The following is a 16,639-nucleotide window of genomic DNA, read 5'->3' as shown; positions in this document are numbered from 1 at the left end:
AAACCCTGATTTGATGAATATGCTTCACCTCAAAAAAATCTAGATCCCTCAGAACCACAAGGGCGGGAGACTTAAACCTTGACATGGTTATTAATAGAACATGCTGGAGGGACAGATTCATCACCCAGAGACTCCCTATGCTGTGGAACAAAATCCCGGTACATGTGAGGCAGAGCACCTCGCTGGCCTTGTTCAAGAGGAATCTTGACCAATGGATGGGGGATCGCAGATATACCCCAGGGATTACTTCAGTGTCACTGCTTGACAGAGGCACAGCAAAATAATAGGCATAGTTTTATTCAAACTAAAGGGGTGGCGAAAGCCAAATAACTATGGGCTAGGCTTATAAATGCCCTTGGGCAGATAGCCTAGTATGAACCTATGAACCTATAAGATGAAAAAAAAGGTTTACCACAAACACTGCAGTGTGCACTAAGCAGTTGAATATGAAAGTGGGTAACTTAACTTTTAGCTAAGTGGAAAACCACTATTTTTAAAAGAGCAACATAGATTGAAAGGGGGTGGGCACTTTTGTATTCTGGTACTATTGAATACAGTGGGTGGCCAATAAATTTAAATAGCTGAAGGGGAGTTATTTCACAAAATGATAAGTTTGTGTTTACTCACGCCAGCTAGTGAAAGGAGAAGAGATGGATGGAGATATATAGTCAAATTAACATAAGGGGAGGCAACAAGAAAAACAGTGGTGTTTAAGAACACAACTAACAGGGTAGGAGGGTGGAAACACAGCTGTGGTCTCCTTAAGTTTTAATATGCAATTAAAAGCAGAATACAAGCATACAAAATAGAAAAAGGCAATAAAGTAATAAAAAGTACAAGAAATCAAAAGCAAACTAACCTTTCCCTCACAGCAAGTTGTGGCAGATTCTGGGTGAGCTTTTCCAGTAAAGCTTTGAAATGTTTTATTTTACCAATTGTGGCCAGTTGGTGACTGCCCATATCCCAAATCCAAGCCACCACCAGGTGTGAGAGGCCCCTTTCCTTGCTCTCACATCACACCAAAAACTCCAAAGCCACACACATGCACCTGACTGTTGGTTGCCCCCCCCCCCCCCACCTCCCACACTTGCAGGCTTGTTTCCTGCAGTGTTACATGCCTTTTATTTAGCATGGACAATCTGTTGGTAACCTTTCATCAAAACTATTGCAGTGTCCTGTTATATCCATCCAGCACATTCACACCCTGCACCAATCCCTGGCACATCTGGTCCTGATATTGCTTATTCACAAGGGCTTTGTACAACAGTTGCTTGTCATTGCTGTGGGTGGCCTGCAGTAGCACTTGAAGTCTCCTGGGCAGAGAGCATTTCCAAAATATGCCTTCCTTAAGTGGCTATGCTGGCACATGTAACAGTGGTGGGCAAAACTTGCATGATCCAACTTAAAGCTCCTACTGATTATATACCAACTTTTTCCATCTCTTCTTATACACTAAACTATTGCTGGTCTCCTGCTTTCATAGGTTAAGTTTATTTGCTTTGTATTCTAATTCTTACACTGTAGAACACTGTTGCTTAGTATTTTCACCTAAGTTATTTTACTATATATGATAATCTCTTTCTAACTTTGTACCTGTATCTGCTCATAACCACTCTGAAGTGTATCAGCTTTGTATATAGTGTTTAATGTAATTTGCTTAACTGGAGCTTTTCTTCTCTGGCCTCCAAGGAAAATGGGCTTCCTGTTTAGTTGTACTAAACTGGTCAGCAAATGTGGTATACCATGTGATGCCAATACGTATTTCCACAACCACTATTTATGCACTTGGTTATGCGCATAGTACCCTCCCCATAGTCACAGGTTCTTCCCAGTATGTACCTATTTATCACCTGCAATTATTGCCATGTATAAGCCTTCTTCCCCCCCAATTAAATACTGTAGCAGTGCCTCAGCATGTGGCTCTGTAATCCCAAACCCTCTACAACATTACCATTCCATTATATGTAATTCCACCCCCCCCCAAAAAAAAAACAAAAAAAACAAGCAGATGGTCTAGAGCCATAACAGAGTTCTGGACTTTTGGTTACATGCATATAACACCATGTGCCTCTATGTGACTGAGATCCACCACAGGGCTTGTTGTTCTTGGCAAAGAACTTTACTAAGCAGGACTCCCTCTTAAATCCTATAAATAGCTATTTAACTTTATAAAGTTAAAAAGTCTAAAGACCTTCTATTGAAATTCCTGTATTCTACAGTTGTACAGTATTGAATAGTCTTGTGCAAAATAGTGCTGGCACTTTATATCATGCTAACAAAGGCCAGTTAGAAAGGCTGTTATGCTAATAAGGGCACTTAGCACCATTGTTTCTGAATTGTTGCTATGGTGCATCTGCTACCTAAAAACACCTGCTGCAGTCATGCCTATCACAGTAATCATGAAGCATAAGATTACTATTGTGATGATGTGAGGTATTACCAGCTATGCCAGGAGGAGTAGGGCAGTGGATGTGTAACATATGCCAGCAGACCTAGCTGGAATTGTGTAAAAAAATATGTCATTTGTATATCAAATTGATTTCTACAGATGCTTGTGCTGAAAAATGTATTTTTAAAGCTGCTTGTGTTAAAAAATGTATCAACAGTATGCCCTGCTGGACGGAAAAAGAAATATACATGTATTATTCTAACTTTTTAAAATGTATATGCTTTAACAGAGGATGCTGGAAGACAAGCTGTTAAGTTCAATCCTCCTGACTTTAAAAATATTCTGAAATTAAATTACTGGGCCTAGGCAATAAAGATTGTATCTTACAGCTCTCAATCCAGCCTGAATAGTCTGTACTAAGAAGCTTTCCTGAACTAATTGCTACTGTTGAAGGGTCGAGGTTTGACATTGTTTTATGACTTCCAGGAGCTACAGCAGATCTTAGCAAAGCTCTGTGTGTGTGTGTGTGTGTGTGTGTGTGTGTGTGTGTGTGTGTGTGTGTATATTACTGACACATATGTGCTAAATCCTGACAGCTTCTAACCAAGGGGGGTAGCATGGGAAGCAGAAGTCAAATGACCAGATGTATGTGATGCCATTCTGTAATCCATCACTAAAAATGTTATTTTAATACTAGGTGAGACTGAAGTCTCATGGCAGTCTATTTTTAGAACCTGACAGAGAAGGACCCCTCACTTACTTCATCTTGCCTTGCTCTAGTAAGTGACCAGGGGATAGTAATTCTTTAGATCAGTCAGAAAAATATAGTGAGCTTAGTCCATCTGTGTTATTTTAATATTTCCTGTGATTGATATGTTGGTGTTTACTTTAAATAGATATCCAGTATTTTCACATTCATTTATTTATTATTATTAAATATATTTAAATTTTTCATTGTGGCTGGTGTTTTAGAGAATATTTTGCTCTCTGAGAGTACTTGCATGTATTTGGTAACAGCTCTGGTCACTCCTGAAAGCCTTGCTGTTGGTAAAACTACCATTTGTTTTAGTATTAACAGTACACAGCATAATTGGGTACTCTTGTAAGAACCTTAGTGTAGCTGGCTTTGGAGTGTCTGGTGGTGGTGCAACTACCTTATAGTCTGGGCAGAAGGGAGCATAGCTAGTAAATCTGTGCCAGCCTTTCCCAGGTGTGTGTGTGTGTGTGTGTGTGTGTGTGTGTGTGTGTGTGTGTGTGTGTGTGTGTGTGTGTGTGTGTGTGTGTAGAAATCAAATCTCAGAGTGTGTCAGCTGCTTGGAGCAAGGACACGGAGCACTGGTTTCAAAGAGAGAGTGCTGGAGGACTTGGCTTGGACACTCAGCTGAGGATTCAGCTCTATAGCTGTTCCAGTGGGGAGCCTTACTGGGGGCTTGCACACAGAGAGAGAGAGAGAGATAGGGAAACCCAGACCCTGGGCTGAGGGTGTTCCCTGTGTTCTCTTAAGGGAAATTCTGCTTGATGCAGAGAACTGCATCTGGAAATACTGTGTGAATCTATTTTTCCCACAAGTGAATGTTCCTTACAGGTGCTAGTGGTGAGGATTAGGGTCCTTGATTACTGGCCCAGAGAGGGGATGTCACAACTATTCTCATGCATATGGCATATGCATACCCATATTGCCGCAGTGCAGCAGTATATCATTCCCAATACTGCAGTTAGTGTTGTTGAGCTACAATAGTTCCACTGTGCAGTGCTACATTACATAACACATGATCTTCCAGCATGCACCCATGTGTACACAGCTGTCAATTTGCTCCTTCATTTAGTAGTCTTGGCTACTTCAGACAGAGGGAAATACAGAGCTCCAACACGGTGTGCTAAGTAGAGGAAGATTTCTTGCAATTCCAGCACAGGGAGTTTCAAGAGCACCCGCTAAGCTCCTGTGGGAACTTGGCATGAGCTTGCCGGAATGGTGAGAGGACTCACTATTGAAATGTGGGTCTCGAATCAAATGTGCTGCTGGCATATTTGTAATCATGTTTTCCCATTATGATATCCTTATGAAGTTGCTTAAGAGAAGGAGGTGATGCTACTTTCGGCTCAGTCTGTGATTATTGCAGCCTCTGGTACAGAGAACACTGAAGCCATCAGGGTTACTTCTCAGTGGTGGGGGGAGTGTTAGGAGGTGTATGATAACTGGAAGTGATGGGGGGGTTCAGTGGTACACTCCCATACCTGCTTTTCTAGAGATGGGTGAAAGTTTATTTTCTTACAGTGGCCTGGAGGGGCCTGCCCTGGCCTTCCAGAAACAGATGCAGAGTGGTAGTTGCTGAGGTACATCATGTGAATCACCTTCTGGCATGGATTTTGGGAACAAGCAACTGGCAAGCCCTCCCCATCCAGCCAGTGGAGTAGTGACTGGTCCATAGCACTCACCACCCACATGAGAGATTCTTAGATTTTTTTGCCCTCTAGCCTATCCTGGCACCCAATCATGACATGACCAAACCTATTTCCACCCCAATGGTTTCCTTCCTTTACGTGTGATTCCCTATTCCTTATTCATTATCCAGCCCCTCCCATCAGCACTTGTCCACCTTTATGCTTGAGTTTGTCCTCTGCCCTCCCAGCCTCTTCTATACCTAGTGTCCTGAGTCTGTATTTTATGTCTGATCCTGCTACCTGTCCTTCTCCAGCTACCCCTCTCACAGTCTTCCCTTATTACCTCTCTGTCCCAGCTTGCTTTCTGTATATGATAAAGGTGCTCTCCCCCTGGAGAATGGAATGAATGAATGAATAACTTATCCATGCCACTACCTTTCATACTTTATGGCTAGCCTTGTGTGCTTCCATCTGTTTTTTCTTCAGCACATTCCTAATTCCCGATCTACCTCTTTTATGTGATAAACAAACAGGGTTGACACTTTGCTATGCACACCCCACTGGTCTGTCTGATGGCCATTATACACCCTGATTCAGACGAGCATGAAATGCAGCTAATGCAGTACATTGGATGCTTGAGCATGCATTGACCAGACTGACCCAATCTGCTTTCCTTGTGATGTATGCCACATTGGCTACGCACCTGCACCAAACTGTAGCACTGCTCCAGCTGTTGCACAGCCTAGCACTGCTTCTCCCCATTAGCATGAATCTCCCCTTCAATTATGCAGTCCTTTTTTAGCCTGTTTGTGCTATTCAATGTTTAATTCATGTCTTTGTAGCTCTTTACACAGCGATCCCTTCAGAAATCAGCACTGTGATGGCAAGCAGCCCTTGTCTTTGAATCCCAGCCAACATCATACCTGGAATCCTCTTTGATCTGTGATAGAATAAATGCCAGAAAAATTATTTTGGAATATCAATGAAGACAGTAGGAAGATGTGACCTGTAAAAGTAAATATATGTATTTTATAATATATACATTATATAGAGGGATGTGCACGCGCACAGACCTTATGCACAAAGACATTTTAATGTGTTTATGGATTTATGTAAATTTATCAAGTTGCTATTGGTTCAGTGAAACTGTCATCAACTCCCAACCCAGTGAAACTCTGGAACAGGCTTTTGTATAGGTTCTATGGAGGAAACAGTTTTATCATTTTTCAAACTCAAGTACTGGCTTTATCATCAGTCCTGCAGAGAAACCAGGTCACAACTCCCCTGCTCCTTCGATCATAGGATTTAGAGTCAATCAAATAGTTATGATGAGCCATGGTTCACTGAATAGGGACTCAAATGAACTAAAGAAACCCTAGTGTATACTGTATGAAGGGCTCCACATGAAACAATGTATATTTTATAAAATGCATTATTTTCTGATTTTGGAGTGCAGACAGCACTTTCTGTAATGACAGTGAGTGAAATCATTTCTTACTTCTGCATGTACATTACTGAAACGAGAGATTTCAGTTCCTGAACTTGTTCCAGGCAGTGTGTTTTGGAGAGATTAAAATATGAGTCTCAGAAAGGAATTAACATATCAAACTGTGGATAATCACCAAGCCAAGCTGTAATTCATACAAATTAGGACTGTCATAAGAGCATGATTTACATTTGACTGACATTATAAATAAATGCAAAATATGGCTGGTTTCACAGTAGTAGTGCATTCTGATTAAACAACTCATTTGTGCTAATGGCAGGTAAAGAATGGATGTGCTTACATGGCATAAGACATTAAATTTGTAATTAGAATGAAATGTGGATGAAATTTTATGACCACCAGATCTAAACCCTTCTTCATAATCATCTCCCTGTTAGGATTATGTACTGGTGTCTACTGCTTCCTTAGGTTGCCCTTCTCATCCCAGGAAGAATATAACTATCCTTGCCAGTAGTACAGTTCTGAATACTGTTCCATGGAATTGCCATGCTGGGGAATTGGACATTAATGGCACAGTTCAAAATAATTGTTTTACCTGAGAGCATTACACATATTCTAGTATCTTTTTAGTTCACAACTTTTGCATCTCTGATACATCTTGGTAGTTGTCAGGACTATGAGAAAAATTTACGGTACTCATGTCCTGCAAACCCCATCCCCATGTTGATCTAATAATTACCCAGTTATCTATGTGAACATGATTGCCCACTAAAACAATCTGTAAACCAGTTTGGTTTATGAGTGGGACTGGGCAACATGATGTTCAAGTGATTAAGGTTTGTGCCTCACAAGTCCGGAGTTTGAGCTTGACATATGATTACTATCTGTGTGATTCATGTACATGGTGTCTGTAAGAGTTATTTCTGCTTCCTCTGTTTTTTCTTTCACCAAACAGAAATATTCTAAGTGGTGACTAATGTATTTAATGAAGTACCTATTTATCTGGGAGTTTTCTAGAGAAGGTTAAGATTGCAACCAACTCATAATTCATCCTGTAGCCTTGGGTTTAATTCCTTCAATTTCTGCTTATCTATTATTTTACAGTTTTACCTGGTTAATAAACAACACACGTGTGTGTATGTCTGTATCTGCTTCCATGTCTGTGCGTGTATAACTGAAAAGATCCAGTGCAAAACTGACCTAAGTAAGAAGAGAATAAGGGTACGGATTTATAACATAGTTATACATGCACGTGTGTGTGTTAATGTTAAATATGTGTGTAAATATGCATATATATATATAGATGTATATATATATATATATATATATATATATGTATTTGTATGATAAATTCATATATATACATACATGAGTGGATATGCATATATATTGTGTGTGTGAGATATAACAAATAAACATATAAATATATTATTTAGCCCTGTTCTTTTGACCTGGGTCAGTCTTCTGCATTCAATAATTTCACTTACTCCCTTACTGAGTTAACAAATAAACAAATGTTAAAAATAATTTAAAATTTTACTGAAAGACTGAATCCATGACACCAAAGCTATAAGCAATTTACTTACTTATAATATGTGAACTGCCAAAGCTGCTATTTCAGCCACCCAGATACCCACACACACACACACACACACACACACAAAGAAGAAGACCCATATTCTGGACAATAGCATTTTGCATTACAGTTCAACACAAAAGCCAGTAAACCACCATAAATAAATGCATTATGCATGTCTTATTTTGTGCCAGCATGTGAAATGTAATGCATCTCTCAACAAATCATATCATATATCATGCATGACAGACAAAAGATTACAAATCAGTTTACAACTAGCCCATCAGCTTTAATGTTTTCCCCACTTGCAGTTGTTGCCAACAAAGAACGTGTATCTGCTCGTGCCATTAAACATGGCCCCAATGAGTGTTAATTATCTCTGAACACATCTCCTTCAAACCCTCAGTGAGCTTAACTGCTTCACACCCCGTTTTTCTATTTTATGTTTAGCTTGTTTGTTTTTCTTTATTTACAAAAATGTTTATAAAAATCATGTGCCATTTCCACATCTTAGCTTAATATAATCTGGGAAGCATTTGCAGGGATGATAACCTTAGAAGCTACCCTTTTTAAGACGTAAACATAAAGTGAGTGACAGTGTTTTCTTTACATGAATACTTGTGTGTGGCTTTATTACAAGATAATACTTCATATTTGTGCATAATGACTGGGTAAAGCAGAAAGAACAGCTGCCTGTTGATACAGCTAAGCAACGTTCATCTTCTGCACACTGAATCATATTGCAGGCATGTTTTTATGTTTTCACTTACAAATTTAATGGCTGAACCCACTGAATTTGAGTACAGTATTACTCTAGAATGCCATTTGTGTCCTAGTATGTAAGGTGTGTGGGTGTGTACATCTCCCAGTGTTGTTAATGACCCCCTCCCTAGCTTACTACCAGGATCTGAAGATAAATGGCTTGTAGATTTTCCCAGATGTGCCCCTGGTGGGGGGTTCTTTGCAGTTCATGCAGTGCAATTGTTCATCTTCTACCTCCCTTACTGGCACCAAAATAAAGGTCTCCCCTGTAAATAGTTTTATATTTTGTCCCACAGGGTTATCACATGTCCCCGTTTACCCAGGATAATCCCCATTTGGGCAGTTGTGCACTGAAAGAGAAAAAAACTTGAAACCTGGCAAAAGTCTTGAGATTTTAGGATGAAAAATAGTTCCCAAGTTTCTTCTAAAACAATTATTTTGTATATAAAATACATCTAGACTACATAAACAGCAGAAATAATTCAAATGCTACAACAGCCAGTTTTTATTTTGGCAAAAAAGTGACATTTCAGCCTTTTTCTCTGGTTGTGGTATATGGTTGCCCTGCAAAGTCTCACCTTTCCATAAAAATGTTTCTGGAAATCTTTTTAAAAAGGTGGCAGCCCTTATCACACATTGCTGAGTGTTGCTTTCTTGAACTACAACTCTGGTTTCTTAAAGACTGCTTATCATGTTTTGTGGGTCTTCTACTTTCTTTTTTTTTACATTATGTTTTCTCCCATCCTACTCTGGGTCATGTGGTAAACTTTGCTTTTTTATATTTTCTGTAAGCTTGGAAGTTAATGATATGATTACAGTGCTTTGTATTCTTCTGATTGTAACATACCTCTCAGCTCTCCAGATTTTTGCTTCATTTTTGTCTGCTCCTCATATTTGTAGTTATAAGACAAAATCATCAAGTACTGAAGTCTATAAATAACAACAGACTTTTGATTTTCAGCTTTCATAACCTTCAGTAAATGGATGTTAAACCAAAAGCTGCCCTTTAATCAACTTTCCATGTTTATAGGATCAGTATTTAAAATCTGCCCTTGATTTTGGTGCTTTGACATACCACCACCCCCACACACGCACGCGCGCACACACATTTTTGGCTTTGTCCAGATATCTTGTTCTAAGAGGCTGAGGTATGTGACACTGCATACTGGCAAGCATGACTTAAACCTGCTATATTAATGTCAGTCCTGTACAATGACTAGTCACTAGTCTAGAATTGCAATAAAGCAAGTAAAACCCCAAAACTCTGAGTTCAGACAAGAGTTCATTTACTACAGCATGAGAAATTTCCAAAATGTCTTTGAGTGCTACATTCTTTGTTAAATGTCGTTGTTTTAATATTTGGTAGACAGTCAGATGAATGAATGAGGTGACATAATATCGAGACTAGGGACAAACGTGCAATGGCAATTCTTATTGCATAGTACAAAAACAAGAAAAAAAAAACAGAGACAAACGCAAATGTGGGTGGTCGCAGGCTGAGTAATGGATGCTTGGATGGACATGTATGGTGGCTTCTGGTGATCCAGGACTACCTGACTGGAGATGAGGTCCTCGCACACTGACAGAGCCATCTGAATTGCGTTAGGCTTATGGGTGACAGAAGTGGCATTCAACTGGATTTTCCAATTCCCGATTTTCTTATTTGCTTGACTTACAGCGTCTCTAAAAATTTGTTCATGTTTCTTTGTGCTCAGAACCGCACCTACGTTGATGATTTTGGGATCGCATCCTGCTCGAGCAAAAGAAAAAGAAAATAATACACCCAGTAAAAGGAAATGCATGTTGAAGAAATTAAGTCCTCAGTCTTGATAAGGGTATCTTTATGCAGTCTTTTTTATATATAATTAGATAATTGAAAGGCTTTCACCTACAAACATTTAGCACAACAAAAGGTCTCAGTTTGCATGGTATAGTCCTCTAAAGCAGAACCTATCGTCTTGCCATTATTTGTGATTTTTAGAGGATTGCATCCAATTTCAAATGCACTCGGGATAAGCTGATGGCTTAGGATCTGCATGCTCGCCCATTTTCTATTGTCTCTCTAAGTATTAATGGTAACATCTTTGCGCCACGATGGTTGCTGCCTTTAACTGGTTCTTTCACCCCGATAGTAGATTTGTAATTGATGCCCGTGAAAAGATGCAGTCAAGGGATCCAGCAGACAACTGATAACCATGAAATGATGCAGTTAAGAGATTTAGCAGAGCAGTTGTCGTTCCGGATGCTAAACTGTTGCTTTGTTCCAACTGTTGCCAAAGGAGGACTCTTTCTGCTTACAGCCCTACCTACTGATATATACCTCTCTGTTGCACTGAATTCCTGATAGGGGAACTGAGGAGTGGTCCTGCGCACTGCTGCGTCTCCCTGTTTTTGCCCTGTGCAAAATTTGAGCTGGGGAGGGTCTGCTGTGTGTTGAAAGCTGCCGTGCCTTTAGCTAGTGCTCAGTGTCTAAAATGACAAGTGATTTGTCCACTCACTGCAGGGTTCTGGTTTTAAATGCCTAATATCGCTACTCCCTCCCTCCCCCACCTCAAACCACTATCATGTCTCTGTGCCTAGAATAGAGCTGTATGAATCACTTTCCATTTTCACGTCTAGTACGTTACAATTAATTTTATTTATAGGGCGAAAAAAACTATGTAAATATTACACACAGGGCTAGGATTTTGAACGTGCGGATCATTTTCTCCGGCCAGTTCCTGCATGTTCAGGCAAATTAACATGAAATCTTGTTATTGTGACAGTAAAAAAAAAGAAAACGTTCTGCAATCCACAAAGAGATCATCTGAAAAAAAAAATCAGTAAGAGAGCTGTTAGTCCTAGGGATTCAGTCTTTAAGTAATGTGAGTAGCAGCAAAGACTAGTTCATTCATTACTAGATGTTAACATTATTTTAATTGCCAGATCCAGCAAATAAGAATATTATAAAATATACAGACTGAAAAAAATGAAAAGGTAAGATATTTGGGATTAGTACTGAAAAATGCAAATTAATGTGCATAAGAATCCACTAGCAGTCTTTGCAATGATTTAGCGTGTCTTTGTGATCAGCATTGCCTAATACATTCAAGCTACTCGCTTCTTGAAGGTTAGTTAGCATATATATACTGATTTATGTGCCATATGAAGATGGATTGGCTATCATGTATCTACATTGACCATCTCCTAAGAGAGCAATTGCAGAACCAGCACAGGATCACTAATGGAGATGATACCAGAAGATGATGCGCTGTTGCCAGACCGCTGAACTGTCCATATTTTTGCCTGTTATGTTTAGTCTGTTTCTCATAAAATTTATAGTTTTCTGGATTTTTGTGGGAAAGCAGTGAGGCCTGAATTCACTAAATGTCAAGCATTTGCGTTTCAGACCTCATATCCTAAAAAAAAAAAAAATCATGATAACACAACACATTTTATTCTAGCAACTTTCTAAGTTTATTCTAGCAATATTTAAAATGTATCCCAAGTTTTGGGACTTTGCTCCCCTCCCATCCCACTATTTTTGGCTTTGTCCAGATTTTTGTGCTAAGAGGTATGCCTCAGTGCCAGTCAGGGATGATACAAGCAATACTTGTAGTGTACTAGGAGGAATCCTTTTATTCCTGGCTGTCTTCAGCCTTTCAAAAGAATGATGGTAATAATAATAATAATAACAATATTGTAACTCCATTTGTTGATATGACTAAGCATCAGTCATTGCTCTGTGGATTCAAGGAAAACAGTAGAGGCACTATGCCCCTTACAGTTGAGGTTTGACAAGGAGTATCAGAATGAGTAGCATTTTTCTCTGTGAAAGCACAGGGTACACTGAATATAACACACAGACACATATGTAATCACGTCTGGTGTAGTCCTTATACCACTCATTTTTCAGAAACAAAAGTAAATTACTTTTCACTTAAGTCTGCAGATTTTACACAGAGTCTTTGATAATATGCTTAGATTTTTGTGAATAATTAAACTCACTTTTTTAAGTTTCTGTTTCTTAGTAGTATCCCAATCCTATTGGAATTGGAAAGAGTTGTGTGTGCTGTTTGGTATTAGGATTTGATGCTAATTAGATGCTCAGGTTTTTTTTTTTGGGGGGGGGTTGTCTGTATATACTTACTTTTCAAGAGCCTTTGTGCCTCTTTTCAATATCTGCAGGTAGAGAGGTGTGTCTGTAACAGAAATGTCTATCGCTGTTCAGTGACTTCAGTCCTCACTGATTTTCCAGAAAACACCAAATGTTATGAGGAATATACCTCTCAGCTGTCCAGATTCTCACAGATTTGTATGCCTTATTTTTAGTCTGTTCCTTATAAAATGTGTGGTTTACTAGCAAATCACTGGGAGTTGATCTCATTAAATAATGAATTACATTTGAGTTTCATACTTTAATATCCTTCAGAAAATGCATGTTAACATAAATTCTGTTGTTATAGCAACTTTGTAACTTTATAACAGTAGTATTTAAAATATTTCCCTATTTGTAAGCCTTTGCCCCTCATTATTTTAGTCTTTATATGGATTTCTTGAGCTAAGAGGTTGAGAGATATGATGAAGAACACAGCAAACATATGAGATGAAAATACGGACAATCTGAGAAAATCTGGAAAGTTGAAAAGCATTACTAAAGCTGATTATAATAAGGAGGGTGGGTTAAAGGACTACATGACTGGTGGGGCTTTGCCTCCCACATACATCAAAAAATGAACTTAAAATTTAGAAAATACCATTGTTTTAAGAGTTTTTCATTTTCAATGTTCAATAAACTGGCCTTTATTCGACTGATGGGACCCATTCAACTCTGCAAATCCTTCAGATTTCGGTATTTAATTTATTATTTCAATAACTATCAACTTTGAGCAATAACAGAGGTTAAACTGTCAAATCCATACAGCACAGAAGCAGTCTTACTTCTACTTTGCTGAGCAGGCAGAACTATTCAGAATTTCTAGCAAATGTGCTATGGTTCTTGACTTTATGGTGTTATGACATCCACAGTGATCTCCTTTCATTCAAACCAAATGTCAATATTGTTACTAAAGTCAGCCTATAGTCTAAAACATTCCCTAAAGAGGTGCCTGCATTAGTTATGGTTTTGTTCTTATACGTATGTATATGTGTGTCTGAGTATGTATGTGTGTATATCTATCTGGTTTACTATTAATATCTCGACTTCGAAATGTACACCTATGAATTATTCGAACTACAGATGTTCAAATAGTTCGTATGAGTATACATTCCAAATGTTCGAACGTTATATTTGCGAATGTCCTGTGCATTCGCAAATATAAACTTTTGAAGGGATGTACAGAGATGGTGTGGTTAGGGAAATGCATCCCTTTCCTCACTGTAGTGCGATCTCGGAGTTGGAATATATAGTTGGGGGGTGTGGGGGGGCTTGCCCCCCTGCATAAACGGGATGTTAGTTGTAGGAGTTTGGGATTTACGGCAACGGTGGCATTGTCGTTAATTGCCATAAAATGTTGAATTTGACATTTTATGGCAATTACTGCAGATTTACGACTAACTGAACAGTCGTAAATTTGCAGATTCAATATTAATTGATGACATTTAGGTACAAATTTTTTTGAAATTTGTACTTTTAATAGTAAACTTTTATATATATATGTATATATATATATATATATAATGTATATGGGTCTACTTTGGAAGTTCTAAGTTTCAAAACTTTGAACTTCATATAGTCAAGACCATAAGACCGAAGTTTTGAAACTTCGTACCATTTAAATGGAGATTACCATAAAAGGTCGACTGTGATATTTACCATTCTCTTCAGTGTAGTGCAGTCTCGGAGTTGGTATATTTAATTATCAGGGGGTGTTGGGGGTGCAGGGGGATTTGCCTCCCAGCATAAATGTAACAAAAAAAAATTATTTTTATTTTTTATTGAAATTTCGAACTTTCAAAACTTCGATGTTATGGTATCAGCCATACGAACTTTGAAGTTTTGAAAGTCCGAGCTTCCAAAATAGATCCATATATATATATATATATATAAGTGTTGTATGCTTGGTGACTGTTGTTTGGTCAGCAGCTGGAAGTACATGGTAGTTTGTTCAAATGTCCAGTTTATTGAACAGACATTTTGTCAAATGTTTGTGTTGCCAAAAAAGGTAAGTGGGATGTATGCTTAGAGGTGTGTGTGTGTGTCTATGAGTTAGGATTAGGTACCGGGATGGATTGCATGTGTGTGTGTCTGAGTGCATGATTGTGAGTGTTTAGGTGTAGGGAATAAGTTTAGTGTGTGTGTTCGTCCATGCTGTCTTGTATAGTGATAGTGTTATGGAAAGGGCTTTTTTATTTTCATATGCACTTTAGGGGTAGCATGTATTACTAAGGCGGAGCAAGGAACTACCAATGAGCCCCTTTCTGCACAGTTGAGTGTTAATTCTGCACGTTTACTATGACCATGTCTGACCCAAATCTTTTATACTTATTTCTAAATTACTCACCCTTAGGTCCAAGGTTACCAAGTCAGGAAGACCTCCAGCTTTGACATGCTGCCCTTGGTGTCTGGTACAACATAGTCTGGCCACTTCCCTTTGACTCATTATAAGAGAACTCTTTAAACCCATCCTCCTTGACGCATTCAGGAATAATTGTTTCTTGCACTCGGGAACTTCCCTGACCCATTCTGCCACTCTGTTGTACCTTTTAATAACAAAATGAGCCTCACTTTTAAGTCTCCCTTCATGACATAATTCATATTTCTCAAATGGTGACAGTTTGAAAAGCATTCCTGTTTTGCCGCCAACATTGTTATATATATAACCTCCCCACTGACATCGCCCAACAGACAAACTTTAATAAAACATTCAAAATCCGTAATTGGTTTTAACTGATTTTTTTTCCTTCTCCAACTGACTTCAAAGCTTCTTCTAATGGCTTCACCTTATGCATAAGTAACTTTCATATCTCTGCAATATATCTTCCTGTATGAATAATATAGGTAATGCTGGTGCTTTCCTTCTGTTTCTCCTGCATTAAGGGGAACTCAACTTCTTCACAAACTTGGACAAATGTTTGCACTCATATGTGTCTCTAATAAAAAAAAAATATCTGCACAATATATCATGTTAGTTGTTCCTACACATTGTATAGTCACAAAAAAAAATACTGAACTCTTCAAACAACACACAAACATTTGCTCAGCCTGTTGGTATTCATTCACATGCAACAGACCTATTCAAACTTCACACCTACCAACCGCTTCATTCATGTGAATTAATAAAAAGTTGAATACTGTGACAATGTCTCCTTTAGGCATAGGCACCTTTATTCCTTTTGATTTAACTGCCCCTGCTTCTTTAAAAGATATGTTATGAGACTAAATTAGCATTCCTAGCTAAACACAACCATAGGGCATTCTTTAGCTATGTCCAAAACCTAAATGGGAATGCCTAGCCATGTGCCGAAAATATAATGCACAGTATCACTCGCACTGAGCATGAGGAAAATGCCAACCTGCTAGCTGACAGATTTGGCAATAACTTCTCCCCCCATCCCCACCAGATTTACAACAAAGCATTCCTGGCACCAGTCCTCTACTGAGTATCTCCAAACAACAGGTCATACAAGTATTCTCCAAGGCCAAAAACACAGCCTCTGTGGGACCATATAACATCCAAGATTGCTTACTAAAAAATCTAAAACAAGTCTAGTGGAACCACTAGGCCATCTGTTTAACCACAGCCTAAGTATTGGCTTTGTTCCAGCAGAGTGGAGAACAGCAACAGTAATCCCCTTACGCAGAGGGGGTCCATAAACCAACCCAAGAAACCATCAACCGTTAAGCCTAAACACCCTTATCTGCAAGGCCATGAAAAGAATCATCATAAACCTTATCAACAAGGATATGGGTGACCTTCAAACTCTTGACCTGACCCAGTTTGGTTTCATCAAGGGTAGATCTTGCTTATTAAACCTGATGATTGAGAATGTCCAGTGTCACCAAAGCCCTGGATGAGGACGAAGCAGTACATATTGCCTATCTTGATTTAGCCAAGGCTTTTGACACAATCCCCCACAAAGGGATCATTGAGAAACTCTCCCA

At 38.8% G+C, this 16,639-nt stretch overlaps 1 protein-coding gene across 1 annotated transcript in view; it reads right to left on the bottom strand.

Annotated features, from left to right (window-relative positions):
- Positions 1-11,006, bottom strand: part of LOC122790836 (glutamate receptor ionotropic, NMDA 1-like) — a 1,095,578-nt gene extending 1,084,572 nt beyond the window's left edge. Inside the window, exon 1 of the mRNA XM_044058475.1 lies at positions 10,110-11,006. Within this exon, the coding sequence (XP_043914410.1) occupies positions 10,110-10,358 (249 nt within the window). The 5' untranslated portion in view covers positions 10,359-11,006. The remainder of the gene's footprint in view (positions 1-10,109) is intronic.
- Positions 11,007-16,639: the final 5,633 nt, after the last annotated feature.

The sequence above is a fragment of the Protopterus annectens genome, chromosome 16.part0 (genome assembly GCF_019279795.1).
Source record: "Protopterus annectens isolate FY-2018-M chromosome 16.part0, PAN1.0, whole genome shotgun sequence".
NCBI classification, from domain to species: Eukaryota; Metazoa; Chordata; order Ceratodontiformes; family Protopteridae; genus Protopterus; species Protopterus annectens.
Note: the sequence above shows the minus strand (reverse complement) of the source record. Positions and strands in the feature narration are given on the sequence as shown.